Below are 17,669 nucleotides of genomic sequence, written 5' to 3'. Positions count from 1 at the left end.
TACACTGAAATCTTTCATCAATTACACTGAAATCTTTCATCAACTACACTGAAATCTTTAATCAATTACACTGAAATCTTTCATCAACTACACTGAAATCTTTTATCAACTACACTGAAATCTTTCATCAACTACACTGAAATCTTTAATCAATTACACTGAAATCTTTCATCAACTACACTGAAATCTTTCATCAACTACACTGAAATCAATTATGTTCATCAACTACACTGAAATCTTTCATCAACTACACTGAAATCTTTCATCAACTTCACCGAAATCTTTCATCAATTACACTGAAATCTTTCATCAACTACACTGAAATCTTTAATCAATTACACTGAAATCTTTCATCAACTACACTGAAATCAATTACCTTCATCAACTACACTGAAATCTTTCATCAACTACACTGAAATCTTTACAGTTTTTCTCAAATGCTAAAACACATTTCACAAACGTTTCCTCCATGTTCCCCAATGTCTAAACACAACACCCTGTTCTAAAGCTACATAAACACAACCACACCTTCTCACTTCAAAACTCAAACTTTCACACCAAAAGAGCAGCTCGAAGCTTTCAAAAATGTAAACACTATACACATCATTACACACAACAGCAAAAAAATTTAAAACACAATGGTCAATTTGTGAGAAGGTTCTTTGTTTCATAACTGCCAATGCATATTTTTAGAAACTTTACAGTAATGGATCTTCTTAGATCTCTGCAGAGCATTAGGCATTTAGATTTGTGAGTTTCATATGAAGAGTATAAATCTATAGTAAATTCTGCATGTACACTACTGTAACACAAATCAATCCAAAAACTGAATCTATTGCACACAACAGTACTCTTGAAAACATGATCAGGGTGTGAAGTTTTTTTATTTACTTTATTCACACCACACACACACCACAATCACTGTGCGGCATCATGTCGCTGAGCTGCATCGGGCCACATCCCCTCATCCACATCGCAGGCTATATTGTCTCTTGCCAGGCACTGCGGGAAAAACGCCCTGGAATGGCGAATCCATCCATGGATGGCCTCCACTGGGATGTCAACACAGGCCAGCTCCATTGCCCTTAGGAGGTTCTATCTAGTGTATGGTTGTCTGTCATAAACCTACCATCTCCACGATGAGAAGAGCTCTATAGGATTCAGGAAAGCGGAGTATGGTGGCAGACAGACGTTTAAAAGGTGGTTACTGTACAAACCACTCTCTGATTTGGTTTGTTCTGTGGAAGCTTACATTGTCCCAAATGATCACATAAATGTGATGGGCGGTCCAGAAGGAAGTGATATTACCCCCCCCCACCCACCCCCCGTTGGCCAGGAACCACAGGTGATGGCTCTTTGGCCAATGATGTTGGCCAGGAACCTCAGGTGATGGCTCTTTGGCCAATGATGTTACGGCCTCTTTGCCTTCGTTTCTGCAGGTTGAAGCCAGCCTCATCCAGGAAGAGGTACTCATGAGGTCTGGCCATCGCGTCCAACTGTAATATCCTCTGTGAAAATGTGAAAGTGCACAGGTGTTCAGAACAACAGTCAATCAGGTAGCACAGTATTGTCCAGAAGCAATGTAGGCCACTGAGTAACACAGTATGTCCACTAACTGTACTGTGAACACGGATGTATACTTACTTGCACATACTCGTAACGTAGGTCTTTGTGTCGCGCAGAGTTGTGCTCAAAGGGAACCCTATAGACCTGTTTCATCCGCATCTTTTGGCGCCGGAGAACTCGGTCTATTGTGGCCAAGCTGACATCAATGCTCTCAAAGTTGACATTATCGGCAGTGACTTTGTCTCTGATCTCCCGGAGTCTGATGAGGTTGTTCTCACGAACCATATCCAAAATGAGGGTTTCTTGTGCCGCTGTAAATATGGCAACCCTCCCACCTCGATGTGGCATTCTTTCAACTCTAAAGAAAGAAACATGTGTTGTCAATTGACATGTTTTACAAATACAGTAACAACTTATTTGAAACAAATAGACTACTTTCACAGGCTTGTAAATTGTATTTTGACAAAGAAAGCAATAGAGTACAATACCTGTTGTGTTGTCTGAATGCCCTGATAATGGTGGCCACGGTGAACCTACTCAGGTTTGGACGGACACTTACTCCTGCTTCAGCCATTGTCATGCCATGGACAATGACATGGTCAATGACTGTTGCTCGCATCTTGTCTGTAATGATGGTGCGAGGTTGTCTTGCTCTCCCTCCTGGACCTTCTCCTCTCCCTTGTTGGCCTCCTCCTCTTCCTCCTGGACCTTCTCCTCTCCCTTGTTGGCCTCCTCCTCTTCTTCCATAGCCAGCTCTTCTCCCTCCTCTGATTCGAATCTTCAGCAAACTGTGCACTCTGAACTTGCTTTTATATGTGGTCACAGCATTGGCAACAAGTGTCTTAAACTTTGAGTCGATGTGTGTAATGAATGGTGCCAGGTGTGTTCATTGTGTTCAAATATTGCTGACTATGGGAGGCCGATTAGGGTGAAATACATTAAAACGCTTGCGTATTTAAATTATACTTGCGCTGACATGTGAAACATTTCTGCTTATGTAACGGGGACCGCTGGCTTAACACAGAGCCCCGGTTCAAATACTCTGGCTACCGTTTGAAACGCTAATCTAGTTTTGTATGAAACAGACGCTGTCCCACAACCAGTTGCACCTGCACAAAGGTAGTGCACGCATGCACTTAAGAGGGAGAGAGCGCAAAAATTCATTGTGACCGGAAGTCGTTTCGTTGTTACCGGAAGACACTTTGTTACCTCTTCGAACTCGTGTAGTGAATGTAAACAATGAAGTATTTCTTATTATTCGTTACGGTTGGCTTTTGTCTGTGTAATTATCAGCATGTTATTGCCAACTATGACGAATTTTTTAATTTTTTTTCACGTTTCCTGCAGTGTATAGAATTTTTACAAACAGATCCTGCAATTCCATACTTCACAGAATTACAACACCATGCACGGACACTTCGTTCAATTACAAATGTAGTTCGTCGTACAAGAGGCCAAGACTCTGAAGATTGTATAACTGTCCTGGAGTCGATATGTAATGCGGTGAATGTAATTCTTCAACATTTTGACAGCCAGATACTCCAAGGAAGCAACTGCATCGTCCCACCAACAGTTCGCAGTGGGACTGCTGGTCGTCCGCGGTATGATTTGACAGCCGATCAAATTAACCACTGCTTGGATCTGGGTTATAGCTGGCAGGGAATATCTTTAATGTTTGGAATAGATCGGCGAACCTTATTCCGCCACAGACAACGTCTTTCGATTCCATCTAATGAATACACTCAACTGTCAGACGAGAATCTGACTTTAACAATCAGGCAAATTCTGGAGAACACTCCAAATGCTGGAGAGACCTATGTTAGGGGAAGTCTTCGCTCTAGGGGTTTCCGCATTCAGCGGTGGAGGGTACGCCAAGTCCTGCAAAACATTGACCCTGTCGGACGAAGCTTTCGACGTAGACAAGCCATCCGTCGCAGAATTTACAGTGTCGGAGGTCCAAATGAATTATGGTACCTGATAAAAAAAAATTTTTTTCTAGCTAATAGGTGTTATTTCAAGTTAAATATGAAATTACTATTCTACACCATTTCCCAAATTGTTATAGTTTTGGAATAATACTCTGGTGCTGTAATTACCCCAAAAAATAATTTGTAAATCTAACACTATAAGAGTTTTCATAAAAAAAATATTTTCAATTACTGCAATTTCCTCTTTTGACAGGCACATCGATGGAAACCATAAATTGGTAAGATGGAGGATGGTGTTCCATGGATGCATTGACGGGTACAGTCGTACAATTATATATCTTGACTGCACAGACAATAACAGGGCTTCCAGTGTTTTGACCCTATTCCAAAGAGGGGTGCGCAATTTCGGATTGCCATCAAGAGTCAGATGTGATCGTGGTATGGAGAACATTGAGGTGGCTCGCTTCATGCTGAGAAGAAGAGGACTGAACAGAGGAAGTATCATAGCTGGACGCAGTGTCCATAATCAGAGGATTGAAAGACTATGGGCTGAACTTAATCGTGTAGTATCATACCATTTCTCTGATTTGTTCAGTTTCATGGAGAATCAATTTATTCTCGATTCATTGTCTGAACTGCACCTGTTTTGTTTGCACTACGTTTACATGCCACGGATCCATAGAGCTGTTAGGGAATTCACAAACCAGTGGAATAACCACGCACTTTCTACAGAAAGATACATGACACCTTTGCAGTTGTGGTACAGAGGAATTATTAGTCGTGTTGGACAGAACAACCTGGCTGTTAACAGTGTATTTGAAGCGAATGAGTCTTCAATTAGTGTTGACACTTTGCCCTTTGCTTATGACGTGATAAACCAAGTTGTAGTTCCTGAGATTAATTTACAAGTATATAACACAACCCTTAATGAAATACATCAGACATTTGATCCTTTACAAGATGATGGTAATCATGGGATTGACATATTCTTGGGTCTTGTAAATTTTCTTGCAACAAGAGAGTAACATGAAGACTGTTGATAGAAGAAATTTCATCTCTTGTGTTCTGTTAAAAAGAGATGGAAAGAAAATGGAAATTCATTTGAGTTGCACATTGTACATAACATTAAAGATGAAGAATTTGAGAGTTTGAAACATTTATTGTAACAAACTATTGACTTTTGAGAACTTACTTTACAAAATAAGCTGCATGGCATTGTATGTGCAAACTCAAAACCTCACATCTCCCAACAAACCACCATTATCTTAGACAGACAATAAAATTGCACTAAGCTCAGCAATACTTCCTAACAAGACTAACTACCTCAATAACTGTCAATGAGGTTATTAAACCAGATGCTTAAGAAGTGCATGTCTTTCAGAGGTTTGGATATAAATATGAACTGGACAGCATGCCTCTAACATTCTGTTCTTACAGAAAAAATGTAACAAAATCTTAGCTAAAAGTGCTTAGTAAACTTCTGTCTGAACAACACAGAGGAACAAATTGTTTGAAATAAGTTTACTCCATTCCAAAACCCTGAGTATTTTGGATCCCAAAGTCCATATTGTTTTTGAAGTCCTCATAAGTTCCATGTATTGGGAGTCGAAGGCAGTTGATGCAAGTGTTGGCCAATGGATATTTTCCTTCACCGTGTAGGAATTCCAGAGAGGGCTTAGGTGAAAAACCAATGGGTGGCACCCCATTCGATCCTGTTGTAAATGTCAAAATGTCCTCCAACTTTGTTGTCCCGTCCTCTGATACAAAAATCATTAAATACAATTAATTAATTCTATACGCAGTGGCTCATTGATCACAAACGCGAACATAAAATCAAGTTCACAGTGCTATAAATTTGATTCATACATACCGACAAAAACAAAACCAACCTATCCTGTTCATGTATCACAATTTAAAAATGCTTTAGACATCTCTAATATCAGTTACTGTATTCAAAAATATTAGTACAGTTATCTGTAACAACTTAGAAAAAATTTCAACCTTCAGCATCCTGCAGGTAATCTCTCCAATATGCAACAAGTCGGTTCTCATCTGCCCGTCTATTGCTTCCGGTCACTGACCATCTGATTTCGAATAGCTCATCCATTATGTCTGCTGTAAGATTCCTTCGACTGTAGCAGAGGACAGAACGAAAAGCCTGTGGATGTTGCTGGATCTTCTGAATCACTCCAAATGTCTTCAGTCCATCGCGAAACCTAAGTATACAAAATGAAGACAGAAAAGATAGTCACTCCACACACAAAGTGCACACAAAAACTCCCTCTCACTCACTTTCACACACACACACACAACCAAACACTCACTCGCTGTCTCACCCTCTCACACGCCTGGAGAACCGTTTATTCATTTCATCTACTCCACTGCAATATATGGTTGAAACAACAATAAAAGCTTCTTTACCCTTGATCAAAGTAAACGCAGTCTTTATTGTAACAAGACGTACCTTTCAAAGGGACCACGGACACGATGAACTACTTGAAACATTAGAACATCCTCCAGTAACTGATTCTTGTCCATCAAACTTGTAAGAGGTCTCAAACAGCCAGCATTTGCCAAGTAATCTGTCAAAGGTTCTGTAGCTGTCTGAAGCTCCTCCAGTGTTGTTGCTTCAGAAACCTGGTTGCAAAAAATTTTATGTATATTTTATAAGTATTAAATTATCTATTTAGAAATGTATGACACGTAAATACAAAAAGACTTAAGTAATGTACAGCATTCGAAGGGTTTCAATCAGGTTATCCAAAAGAAAATAGTTTATAGCATGCCTTACAAAATAAGCTATCATATCACACAAATCCTCACAAACCTTCTTCAGTTTGTCATAGAGTTCATGGTCTACAATATCTTCAATCGCTGGTCTGCAAATCTCTGGTCCTTTCACTAAGCAGTTGAAGAGGGTATCAGAGAGAAAACATGGTGCTGGGCCTCCATGAACCAGGCTGACAGCTATGGCTTGACCGGCAAAGAAATATCTGTCATCTCGCACAGCTGTAAAATAAAGGAAATTAACTAGCACAATGTTATAACAAGTGTGGCTCAACACAAATATTACACAATTTGGCATCTTTATTATTTCTATTCTTTAATCTTTTGCAATCATACATACCAGAGGAATCAAGGGCCAAGTTCAAGTGTCCTTCGTATCCCTCAAACATCTTAGAGTGAGAAAGTGCTTCCATAAGAAGCCGTAGAAATTCCCTTCGGGGGCCACCAAGATCAACAGCCTCTTCAGTTGCACCCTTGTCATCAGAGAACTTAATGGACATTGTGTGGTTTGGGTTGTATGACATTCGTCGAAAGCCTCGAATAGCTCCATCGAGGACTGCTGCACGATTGATGTTAAATTTGGAAATGCCTGTTTGAGTGATCTTTTCACTCAGTTCCTTTAAAATTTCTCTTATTGAGGTAGGTTCTTGTGGCCGTCTAAAATTACAATTACAGAAAAGAAATCTGAAAACATGTTTACATGGACTCTAACAGTCCAAAAATGTATCTGACTACAGTTAACAAATGTTCCTGAAAGAAAGAGAAAAATCTAATCCAGACATAATCCCTTTTCCAATTTTGTTGCAACACATACAACATGCGTTTACTATGATCACAATTTCTAAACCATGAGTAATATTGGCATAATGCAACCAATGCTATTTGCAGTCAATGCAAATATGGGCTATAGCATTTTTCACTTCATGTTAACTAATATAACTTCATTTCTGCTAAAAACACTTAAAATTTTTTAAATGATTATGCAAAAAGTTCAGTAAAATTGGAGCTGTAATTAATCAGAATTCACTTACGTCTGGTCCTCCATACTGGCAATAATAGCTGTATACAAGTCCTCGTCTTCATCTTCATCAGATAGGTCATTTATGAGATTAATGTAAGTCCCATAATCATTCTGCCAGCGCCTTGGAGTGTGGCTCTTTGACAGTGATGAGGAAACTTGGGTGTTTACTTGGTTGCTGGAAGAGGCTTGAACATTAGTTAATGTATTAGAGCTGGCACTGCCCTGGTGAACTGTTTCATGCTGGGTTGAAATGGATCTTGCCATGGGTGTGGACTCTGTTTCAGCAAGTGCTCTAACAGCAAAGGTGAGATTTTCTGCCTGTTTTTGGCAAGAATTTGAGGACTGTGGTGGCTCATAATCTGTACAATCTGTATCTTCCTCCTCATCCACACTGTAGGCTTCAGAATCTGAAGTTTCTTCATTCACAGACTACAAAAACAAGTTACCATTAGTCAAACTTGTGATCAATGACTTCTAACCCATGTACAGTTAAAATTGTCAATTTTGTGTATGTATCTAAAGACAATACTTAAGAATTTAAAATTTCTACTTACTTTAAGTGGCACAGATGGTCTCACATAAAGTGAAGCTCTTTTGAAAACCTTTTGAATCATACTCCCGTCCAGCTGTTGGCCTTCATGGAGAGTCGGAGCAACGAGTTTGTTGCCACATGGCAAGAGGATTTCAAGACTGACAAAGACAGAAATACACACGGTATAACTAATGCTTGGTAAATTCTGATTTAAACACCACTTTACGATATCAAGTTTTAGATTGTAAATATGAAGTAACATTTCATTTAAATATTTTAGGCCCGGTTCCACAGAAAAGACACACCTTAAGCCAGGACTTAACAATAGACTTAACAGACAAAACAATAACAATGACATGTTTTAAGATATGTCAGGGACATTTTTTTGGTCAAGACAGCTGAAACTTTCATTTTAGTCTGTGACTAGTCTTAAGCCTTGTCTGTAATACATTGAAGTTCCACAAATTCACTTATGTTAATCAACTTACCTCACACAACACGGAATTTTCCCTTTAAATGCCTCATGAATTGTATTCATGACTGTTCTGTAATCCCAGGATTTATTAAACTCGAAAGCACTGAGTATGTGTCCCCTTTCATACAACTTCTGCTTTGTTCTCTGCTTGACCACGTTGTTTTCTTTGGGGTGTGTGAGTAGAATTATATCTTTATTATAAGTTCTATGAAATGGTGGTTTGGACCTAAAAAGTGACAAACAAACTTATAAAGTGCAATATTAATTGGCTCAATCTCTCTTGGTGCATCTACATGATACATAAAGTGTACCTACGACTTATAACTTTTATTGCTTTTACAAATGTTTCACAAGATTTATTAGATTTAATTATATCGTTTTGGTTGCAAAATATAACAGTACAAATACAGTATAACTAGCTTGCGCCAAGTTACACCAGCCGACAAAAATAACAAATGTACATACCTTTTCCCTTTGGAGTTGGATTTCCAGCTGCTGAATCGTCTCGCAACGAAGCGGGGCGTCTGGCTTTCCGGTCCAGAGGTGTTAGGCAAAGTGACACGTGTTGCTGGGTTTACGTTTGTTGAGTTCACGTTGTTTTGCGTAGGTCGGAACAACGTTCCAATTTCCGAATCAATCTGATTCACAGTGCTCGAAGAATTTGAATCTACAGCATTAGCGATCGTATTAATCAGCACTGGAGAACAAAGTAGATTTCTTAAAATATTAACCGCCTCTGTTGTAACCTTATCGTCCGCCATGATGGCTTACCAATTTTCTAATCAACCGCGCTTCCGTGTACACTGAAACAACTTCCGGTCACACTGAAAAACTCGTGAATGCACTTAGGTGCAACCTTGCGCAACATTATAAAGGACGTTGTTTCCGTAACTGCTTCCGTTTCATAAATATTAAAGCAAATATGCTTTTCTAAAAGGACCCGTTGTATTTGAACGTGTCTTGACCGCAACTGTGAGGCCCTATTTACCCATGTAAATGCGCACGTTTTTAATGTGTTTCGACCTAATTGGCCATGTAAATGCGCACGTTTTTAATGGGTTTCGACCTAATTGGCCATGTAAATGCGCACGTTTTTTTAATGTATTTCACCCTAATCGGCCTCCCATAGCTGACTGTGGCAAGCATTTTGCATCACATGAGCTTTCATCTGAGAATATGAGCAGAGTTATTTTGCAACTTGTGTTTTAACAAGGAAAAATGTGTTAAGATTTATGAGAATGGAGGATTGTGTTTTGTGAATTGTGTCTTCATGTGAAATGTGTTTATGATATTGGAAAATGATGGCTATATTTAGTAAATGTGTTTAGGCAACTGGACATTTGGTTTAGAGGATTGGCTTTTGAGTTTTAGCATTTGAGAAAAACTGTAATCAATTACACTGAAATCTTTCATCAACTACACCGAAATCTTTCATCAATTACACTGAAATCTTTCATCAATTACACTGAAATCAATTACTTTCATCAACTACACTGAAATCTTTAATCAATTACACTGAAATCTTTCATCAACTACACTGAAATCAATTAGCTTCATCAATTACACTGAAATCTTTCATCAACTACACTAAAATCTTTCATCAACTACACCGAAATCTTTCATCAATTACACTGAAATCTTTCATCAATTACACTGAAATCTTTCATCAATTACACTGAAATCTTTCATCAACTACACTGAAATCTTTCATCAATTACACTGAAATCTTTCATCAACTACACCGAAATCTTTCATCAATTACACTGAAATCTTTCATCAATTACACTGAAATCTTTCATCAACTACACTGAAATCTTTAATCAATTACACTGAAATCTTTCATCAACTACACTGAAATCAATTACGTTCATCAACTACACTGAAATCTTTCATCAACTACACTGAAATCTTTCATCAACTACACTGAAATCTTTCATCAATTACACTGAAATCTTTCATCAATTACACTGAAATCTTTCATCAACTACACTGAAATCTTTTATCAACTACACTGAAATCAATTACGTTCATCAACTACACTGAAATCTTTCATCAACTACACTGAAATCTTTCATCAACTACACTGAAATCTTTCATCAACTACACTGAAATATTTCATCAACTACACTGAAATCTTTCATCAACTACACTGAAATATTTCATCAACTACACTGAAATATTTCATCAACTACACTGAAATCTTTCATCAACTACACTGAAATCTTTCATCAATTACACTGAAATCTTTTATCAACTACACTGAAATCAATTACTTCCATCAACTACACTGAAATCTTTAATCAATTACACCGAAATCTTTCATCAACTATACCGAAATCTTTCATCAATTACACTGAAATCTTTCATCAATTACACTGAAATCTTTCATCAATTACACTGAAATCTTTCATCAACTACACTGAAATCTTTCATCAACTACACTGAAATCTTTCATCAACTACACTGAAATCTTTCATCAACTACACTGAAATCTTTCATCAATTACACTGAAATCTTTTATCAACTACACTGAAATCAATTACTTCCATCAACTACACTGAAATCTTTAATCAATTACACCGAAATCTTTCATCAACTATACCGAAATCTTTCATCAATTACACTGAAATCTTTCATCAATTACACTGAAATCTTTCATCAACTACACTGAAATCTTTTATCAACTACACTGAAATCAATTACGTTCATCAACTACACTGAAATCTTTCATCAACTACACTGAAATCTTTCATCAACTACACTGAAATCTTTCATCAATTACACTGAAATCTTTCATCAACTACACTGAAATCTTTTATCAACTACACTGAAATCAATTACGTTCATCAACTACACTGAAATCTTTCATCAACTACACTGAAATCTTTCATCAATTACACTGAAATCTTTCATCAACTAAACCTGAAATATGTCACCTCATTAGTGCAACAGTGTTTATAAGAGGCTTTTTAGCAAGCATATGCATACATTTCACTAGTGTTTGTAAAAGATTACAGTAATACATATGTATGGTTTCACTCGTGTTTGTAAGATGCATTTAATGTATATGTATGAATGAATTTCACCAAGTTCGATCAATGTTTTTATTTCACTAGTGTTTGTAAGAGGTATTTCAGTAACACATATGAATGAATTTCACTTAGTTCGATCGATGTTTTTATTTCACTAGTGTTTGTGAGAGTCATTTCAATAATTGAGGCCTAAACGGCCCCTCATATTACCGTTTAACCTTTTTGGAAAACCATAATTATCATTTTAAGTTTGGATTGGATTGGTCAACTCCTTCCAATTGAAGATTTTGATTTAGTCCCCAAAATGTGCTTTTGTACTTGGCAAAATAATGCCTACACAGCAGAATGTTCAGATTATTAATGTGAAGATTAATGTCACCAATGCTGTCATTTGGATTGTGTTAATGCATTATTTGGACACAGTAGGGCACTCTTTACATTGCATTTGGAATTGTGGATTTCTTGCACGCATTTTTCAACAACACTAGACAATAAAATGCGTAGGATATCGCTGCCTCTCTGTCTTTCTCTCCTTAAGGAGTTGGTAAAGCTTTTAGGAGTTTGTGTGGAAGCTGAATGGCAAAAATGGGGTTTTATTACGTTTTACGAGTGTTGTAAACTAGTGGTGGTGAGATGAAGCCTCGTGAAGCATTGAGTGGTTCACAAAAGGGTTCATTTCTCGTGGCTTCATTTGCTCACAGTACCATCTGGTGGCCAAAAAGAGTAAAACAAGCATCTGCATTACAGATGTGCCTGATGTGGTCTGTGATACATCGTATTTTACGCCAAGCTGGTAAGGCTTAGAAATAACGTTGTGGAAAGAAAATATTTTCACATAGACTGATCTATTCACATGAATATGTGTATTTTTGGTGGTATATAATGATTGTATAACGTAACTGTGTAATACAGGTGTTGGCTTGAAAGGGGCTATAACGTGTGAAGATCAATTATTTGGTCATAATAGGCAGAAGGGGCAGAATTATTTTTCTAAAACATGAAAGTGTCTGGGTTTAACTGGGCAGAGGGCAATGAATGTGCTTGTGTAACTTTGCAGAGGAATGTGATTTTGCTTGTGTAACAAGGAAATGATTAAGAGGATATACTTTAGGGGTTTTTTCTAGGGTTTTTATTTTTTTTGTCTGGGAATCTCTGCTTGGACTGCTGCCCCCGCGACCCGGCCCCGGATAAGCGGTAGAAAATGGCTGGATGGACTTTAGGGTTTTTTATTCAAGAACATTATTTTCTCAACTGTTTGAGGGCTAAGGTTTTTAACACAACTTCTCCTGCCTTTGAAAACACCATTCGGCAAGGCACAGATGAAGCCAGGGTACACAATTGACAGTGAGTCAATACAGATGCGGATATATAATCTTCTGTCTCTCACAGTACTGAAGTGAGTCCTCCAATTGCCCAATATTTGGTTCGGCAAGATTCCGCTGGACTTCCACAGTAGCGTCTGCTGTAAGGTTGTGCCTTACCCTTGACTCCATCACACTGCCATCCAAACAATGCCACAGTCTTTTACCTGAGAAGAATACAAAGCCGTTTGTGAGTGTAGTAAATAATCCAAATTGACCTAAAAACCAAAAACGACATCACCTGTGGTTACACCACTTTCTTCTTTCCACTGACCACAGACTAAATAACACAGAGAATGTTGTTACCTTACAACATTCAGGTAACTTTTTTTGTACCTTCGTTTTAAAATGTTGCAATAAGATCATGTTCTGTATATTTCATTAGTCATTGTTTTTCTGTTGTCTTTTGTCTTTCTGTAATAATATGTATTTATTGTTAAGCTGTTTTGGGGTTGAGCAAGTTACTTTGAAAAAGTTATTTATTACTAGTTACTAATTACATATACAATAGTAATTAGGTTACTGTACAACTCTATATACTATATCAACCTTGATTATTTAAGTGATTCAAGGATAGACATGAAATTGCTATTTTAATTGATTTAAATAATTAATATAAAACAATATAAAGTAGTATTATTAACTGACCAAAGTATTACAAGTGCAAGAATTATAAATTAAAGCACAGATTTTAAAATTAGATTTAGAATTTTGTTGTCAATTCCACTATTGCACACACATATTACATAGTATCACACAGTATTTAGTTTAATTACTTCAGAAGTAACTGTAATTAAATTACAGAACAAATAAAGAGTAATCCCTTACTGAACTTTTTATGACTTAGTAACTAGTTACACCCAACATTGTTTGCAACAATGCAAAATTGTAAAAGAATGCAAATGCAAAGACTGTAATAAATAAACCTATATTTTACAATGCAGCATAAATTCCAGGTTGTTCCAAATGCTTCAGAACTCTGAAGTCCCTCCTTCCAAAATGCTTTGGTCAAGCTGGCCGAGTTTGTTTTGATTAGTCACCTACGGTGGCCCACTAGTGCACAGCAAAACAAAATTTAAAAAAGCAAATATAAGTTCACAACGCAATCAAGCTACAACAAAACGGAATTAGCCACAACACAACAGAATAAAGGCACAACACAACAGAATAAAGCCACAAAACAACGGAATTGAGTCACAACACAATTGAAATTCTCCCGACCCCTTGAGGAACAATCTCATATGAACAAATTTAATACTTGTTACACAGCGCTTGATTTTGATTGGCTAGTCATGACATTCTAATGTTTTGGCAGCTGTGGAGTTGCTGCACTGCTGCTGTCTCTCATAGTGAAAATTTGTTGTCTCTGGACGGTCTTTCAAGGTCCCTAACCTGCCTGAAATGTATGTATATTTTAATATGTGTGTCCACATTTATTTATAATTGTATACATTATTAAACTTTTGGAAGTACCGAATGTGCCACTAAAAACAATTATAAGAACTGTGGGGCCCACTAGTGGTCGGGAGCATTTCCGTTGTGTTGTGTCTTTATTCCGTTGTGTTGTTACTCGATTCCTTCGTGTTGTGACTTTATTCCGTTGTGTTGTGGCTTTATTCCTTTGTGTTGTGGCTTTATTCCATTGTGTTGAGGCTTTATTCCTTTGTGTTGTGGCTTTATTCTGTTGTGTTGTGGCTTCATTCCGTTGTGTTGTGGCTTCATTCCTTTGTGTTGTGGCTTTATTCCGTTGTGTTGCCGTAACAATGGTGTCAGTTTTGTCTTATCAGTTCAACAATCGAACTGACCAAAGCCAATGTTCTGTGTAGAAAGGAGTAAAAAATGCCAAATTTTAATACTGACAATATCTCTGAAAAGCTTTAAGCTTTCTGTCCTGATCGTTACAATCTCCAGATTTGTGGTTTGAAAAACAAATAATGTAATTCAATGCAATAGTCGGTTGAAGCGTGGGCAGAGTATTTCTTTCGCTTTGCCATGGGCGTTCTTTTCTAGGAGAATTTCCCAATAAGGGACTAAGAAAAGTGGTCATGTAACGTTTTTCCTGTGCGAAAAATACTTTCAGAATCCTATATGAACCTTGGGGGAGTAAATCGAGCACAGATATACGTCATCAAAGTCGGTTAAAGCCTGTTTTTTAGGCTTCACTCACACCCGTCAAAGCCGTAATGAACAATGTGATGGTGAGACAGCGCTGGATAAATATTTAGAAACAATTTTAATTCAAGATTTGAGTTGGATTTTACAAGGTGTTTATGAAACAATTATCACTCAGTACAAGAACAAATAACACTGCTAGATTTCATCTTCATGCGTTGCAGCGTATGATATGGAGTGAAATTAAATGTGTGTCAGGTAAATCTAATAATCGTTCTTCTCACATTTGAGTTCACCAACTCGCCATGCGTGTCACCACTTCCTCTTGTTTCCAGAATGTGTGTACACTTGGGTCAGAGTTATCTTACAGGTGCGCCAATTCTCCCGTCAAGTCTGTTTTAAATAGAGCACTAACTTTGCGTGGAAAGTGGCCTATGCATGTTTACAGCCCCGTTTTGTGGCCTTTCACCAATTAAAAATATTTGGCACATCATGGAATGCCAAATATTTAGTTCAATTCAAGTTTAGTTATACAGTACATCACTTTTTTAAAGTATTGGTTAAAAGCAGCTTTACGTGAAAAAAAACACAAGAGGAAAATTATTAAATGTTATGAATACATACAGTATAGAGAAGAATACAATACAATACATGGTATCACTGCAAGAAATTGAAACTTTTCCTGAGGCTACAGTAGACAGTAGTAAGGGACTATCACAGATAGCAGAAATAATAAAGCTGTAGTCAGGGCATGAAGTCTAGGACAGATGGCAGGTGTATTAACCAGACATGCCTTCTGAGCTTACATGGAAATGGTGCTTAAACAGGTGAGAATTATATAACTGACATGCAAAGATAATTTGTAATAATACCATGAAATGTATCATAGTGGCACATACTGAAGAGGAATGAAATGGTAAAATCATTAAGAATGCAGGCGGACCGTCTCCTAGTGCGAGCGACAGTAGCAAGGAACCAATACTGTTCAAATGAAACATCGAATGAAACCAGGCTCAGCTGGGAGGGCTAGTTCTCCTCTGACACATTACACCTGCTATGCGTAACTTTTGGTAAACAGGAAGAGCTTATTAGTAATGATATATTTGTTTAAAACGGTTGGGTCTTATTTTATGACACATATAAGACAGCTGAGGAATGTTTTATGCAGATAATATAACAAAGAAGACCCAAGGAATATCTCCTAAACTACAGCAAATGGTCCCTTTAGTTCCCAGACAAATAAAAACTGTTGTTAAAATAGGGGGAGGCTACACAATAGGGACCTGTCCCAACTTTTTTGAGATGTGTTGCTGTCATCAAATTTTGTTTTGTGGGTAGTAATTTTGTTCCAAAAACAAGGAATCCAGATAGACTTGAATTATAAAATGTCACTTTAACTTATGTAACAGATACTGTTGACAACTGATGGATTGCTTTTGAAACAGTAGATGTTTAAAAAGAACATTCATTTGTTCCTTACATAATACATTTGGAGGCGGTACCGAACTTATGGCTCACAAGCTACACGTGCCTCTACACTTCACCAACACTTGGTCGTTATAAAACATAATGATACATAATAGTGAAATATTTCAGGTTGTCCTGTCCAAAGCATGCAGTGCTATGCGCAAGCACCACAATACTAAACACAGACAACTACATTGCTATGGTAACCTCACACGATGAGATTCAAGTTTCCCAGATCGCGTGGACTTCAAAGTAACTGAAAAAAAATTTGTGCTAGGCTTTAATGGACTAGGTTGATGCACTTATGTATTTTGTTGCCTATGTTGTTATAATTGCTTCCAATGTTTCCTCAAAGTCGCTTTGGATAAAAGCGTCTGCTAAATGACTAAATGTAAATGTAACTGGATTGAAACATGCTTTTATTAAAAGTTATGGTGCGCTGCGCTTTAGGGCTCACTCTTTTGACAGCCACTAGTGTTTATTACCAGAAGGGTTTGACAGAAGTTTGGTTTAAACCTGTCGTCTTTTAGGTACTTTAAGCCACTTTAAGCATTTTTCAAGATGCGTATTTTAGTATGTCCCCAAATATTGTTTCTGTTGTCAGTAATGAATTAGAACCGTGACGTCATCTGACAAAATCATCATACATATTCATAATTAAAACACAATGTACACTTGCGTGGCCAGTTTCACAAAACCTAATTCAAAATCATATATTTCCATTCACCAAAAAACAATTCACATGCGTCAAATTTAAATTATATTCTCATAAAATACGTTTCACACACGCTATATACGATTCACAGAGGTACTATTTGTGCACACATATAAAAAAGTTTATCATGGAATGTGCAAATCGTCAATCACCTGTGAATTGCCTTCGTTTTGTGTGTGTGTTTTTGAGACTCTCTTAGCAGCGCTGTCCCTCCCACTTACGTGTCATCCTGTTTACCCAATCAATTCAAAAACAAAAACCATATGAGAAGATCAGGAGGGACAAAGGTGAAGACTAGAACGTGTCGGACACTTGTCAGTCATTATTCTTTGTCTCTTTGTTAGTGGAGAGTACATCACATTCTTTTTGATCTTTTTGTTATTCAAGTTCAATACCCACGGAACGCATCTGAACAAGGTGGGGCCATTATTTCAAGTCATGCGGAGGAGGTGGGGGTCTGTTTCATGCATTGAAACAGACAATATTAATGATATATTAGATAACGTTGCGGAGCACATTGTTTTATTCCAACACCACGCAGTCACATCTACAGTACACACATGATGAACACGCACACATGCTTCCTCAGATTAACCCCTCTGATCCCACTTACATTCACACACAACAGGCCAAGCCTATTTACACATAAACCAACAGATGAAACTATAGCAAA

General features: G+C 37.5%; 1 protein-coding gene across 3 annotated transcripts; it reads right to left on the bottom strand.

The window, feature by feature from the left end:
* Window positions 1-1,370: 1,370 nt before the first annotated feature.
* Window positions 1,371-9,972, bottom strand: LOC306891042 (uncharacterized protein). 3 transcript variants are annotated; one of them, XM_079450990.1, is made up of 12 exons: window positions 8,775-9,972; window positions 8,323-8,535; window positions 7,857-7,992; window positions 7,313-7,731; window positions 6,622-6,938; window positions 6,322-6,524; window positions 5,959-6,131; window positions 5,496-5,710; window positions 4,687-5,251; window positions 2,055-4,559; window positions 1,645-1,924; window positions 1,371-1,508 (listed from the first exon to the last, which is right to left on the bottom strand). In XM_079450990.1, exons 1-9 carry the CDS (start codon window positions 9,068-9,070, stop codon window positions 5,016-5,018), a joined length of 2,208 nt encoding a protein of 735 aa, XP_079307116.1. In that variant the 5' UTR covers window positions 9,071-9,972; the 3' UTR covers window positions 1,371-1,508; window positions 1,645-1,924; window positions 2,055-4,559; window positions 4,687-5,015. The 3 variants fall into 3 exon arrangements, with proteins under 3 accessions (XP_079307116.1, XP_079307115.1, XP_079307117.1); XM_079450989.1 differs by having other exon boundaries at window positions 2,055-5,251; XM_079450991.1 differs by having other exon boundaries at window positions 2,055-5,251; window positions 6,322-6,503.
* Window positions 9,973-17,669: the final 7,697 nt, after the last annotated feature.

Source organism: Barbatula barbatula (genome assembly GCF_947034865.1).
Source record: "Barbatula barbatula genome assembly, chromosome: 2".
Taxonomy (NCBI): domain Eukaryota; kingdom Metazoa; phylum Chordata; class Actinopteri; order Cypriniformes; family Nemacheilidae; genus Barbatula; species Barbatula barbatula.
Note: the sequence above shows the minus strand (reverse complement) of the source record. Positions and strands in the feature narration are given on the sequence as shown.

Bases quoted from the DNA above. Each gene is read 5' to 3' on its own strand.
- LOC306891042 (XM_079450989.1), bottom strand. From the start codon at position 9,070: ATGGCGGACGATAAGGTTACAACAGAGGCGGTTAATATTTTAAGAAAT. The intron at 7,993-8,322 runs GTAAGTTGATTA...TGTCTTTGTCAG, and splicing joins AAAATTCCGTGTTGTGTGAG to TCTTGAAATCCTCTTGCCAT. The intron at 5,711-5,958 runs GTACGTCTTGTT...TTGTATACTTAG, and splicing joins GTCCGTGGTCCCTTTGAAAG to GTTTCGCGATGGACTGAAGA.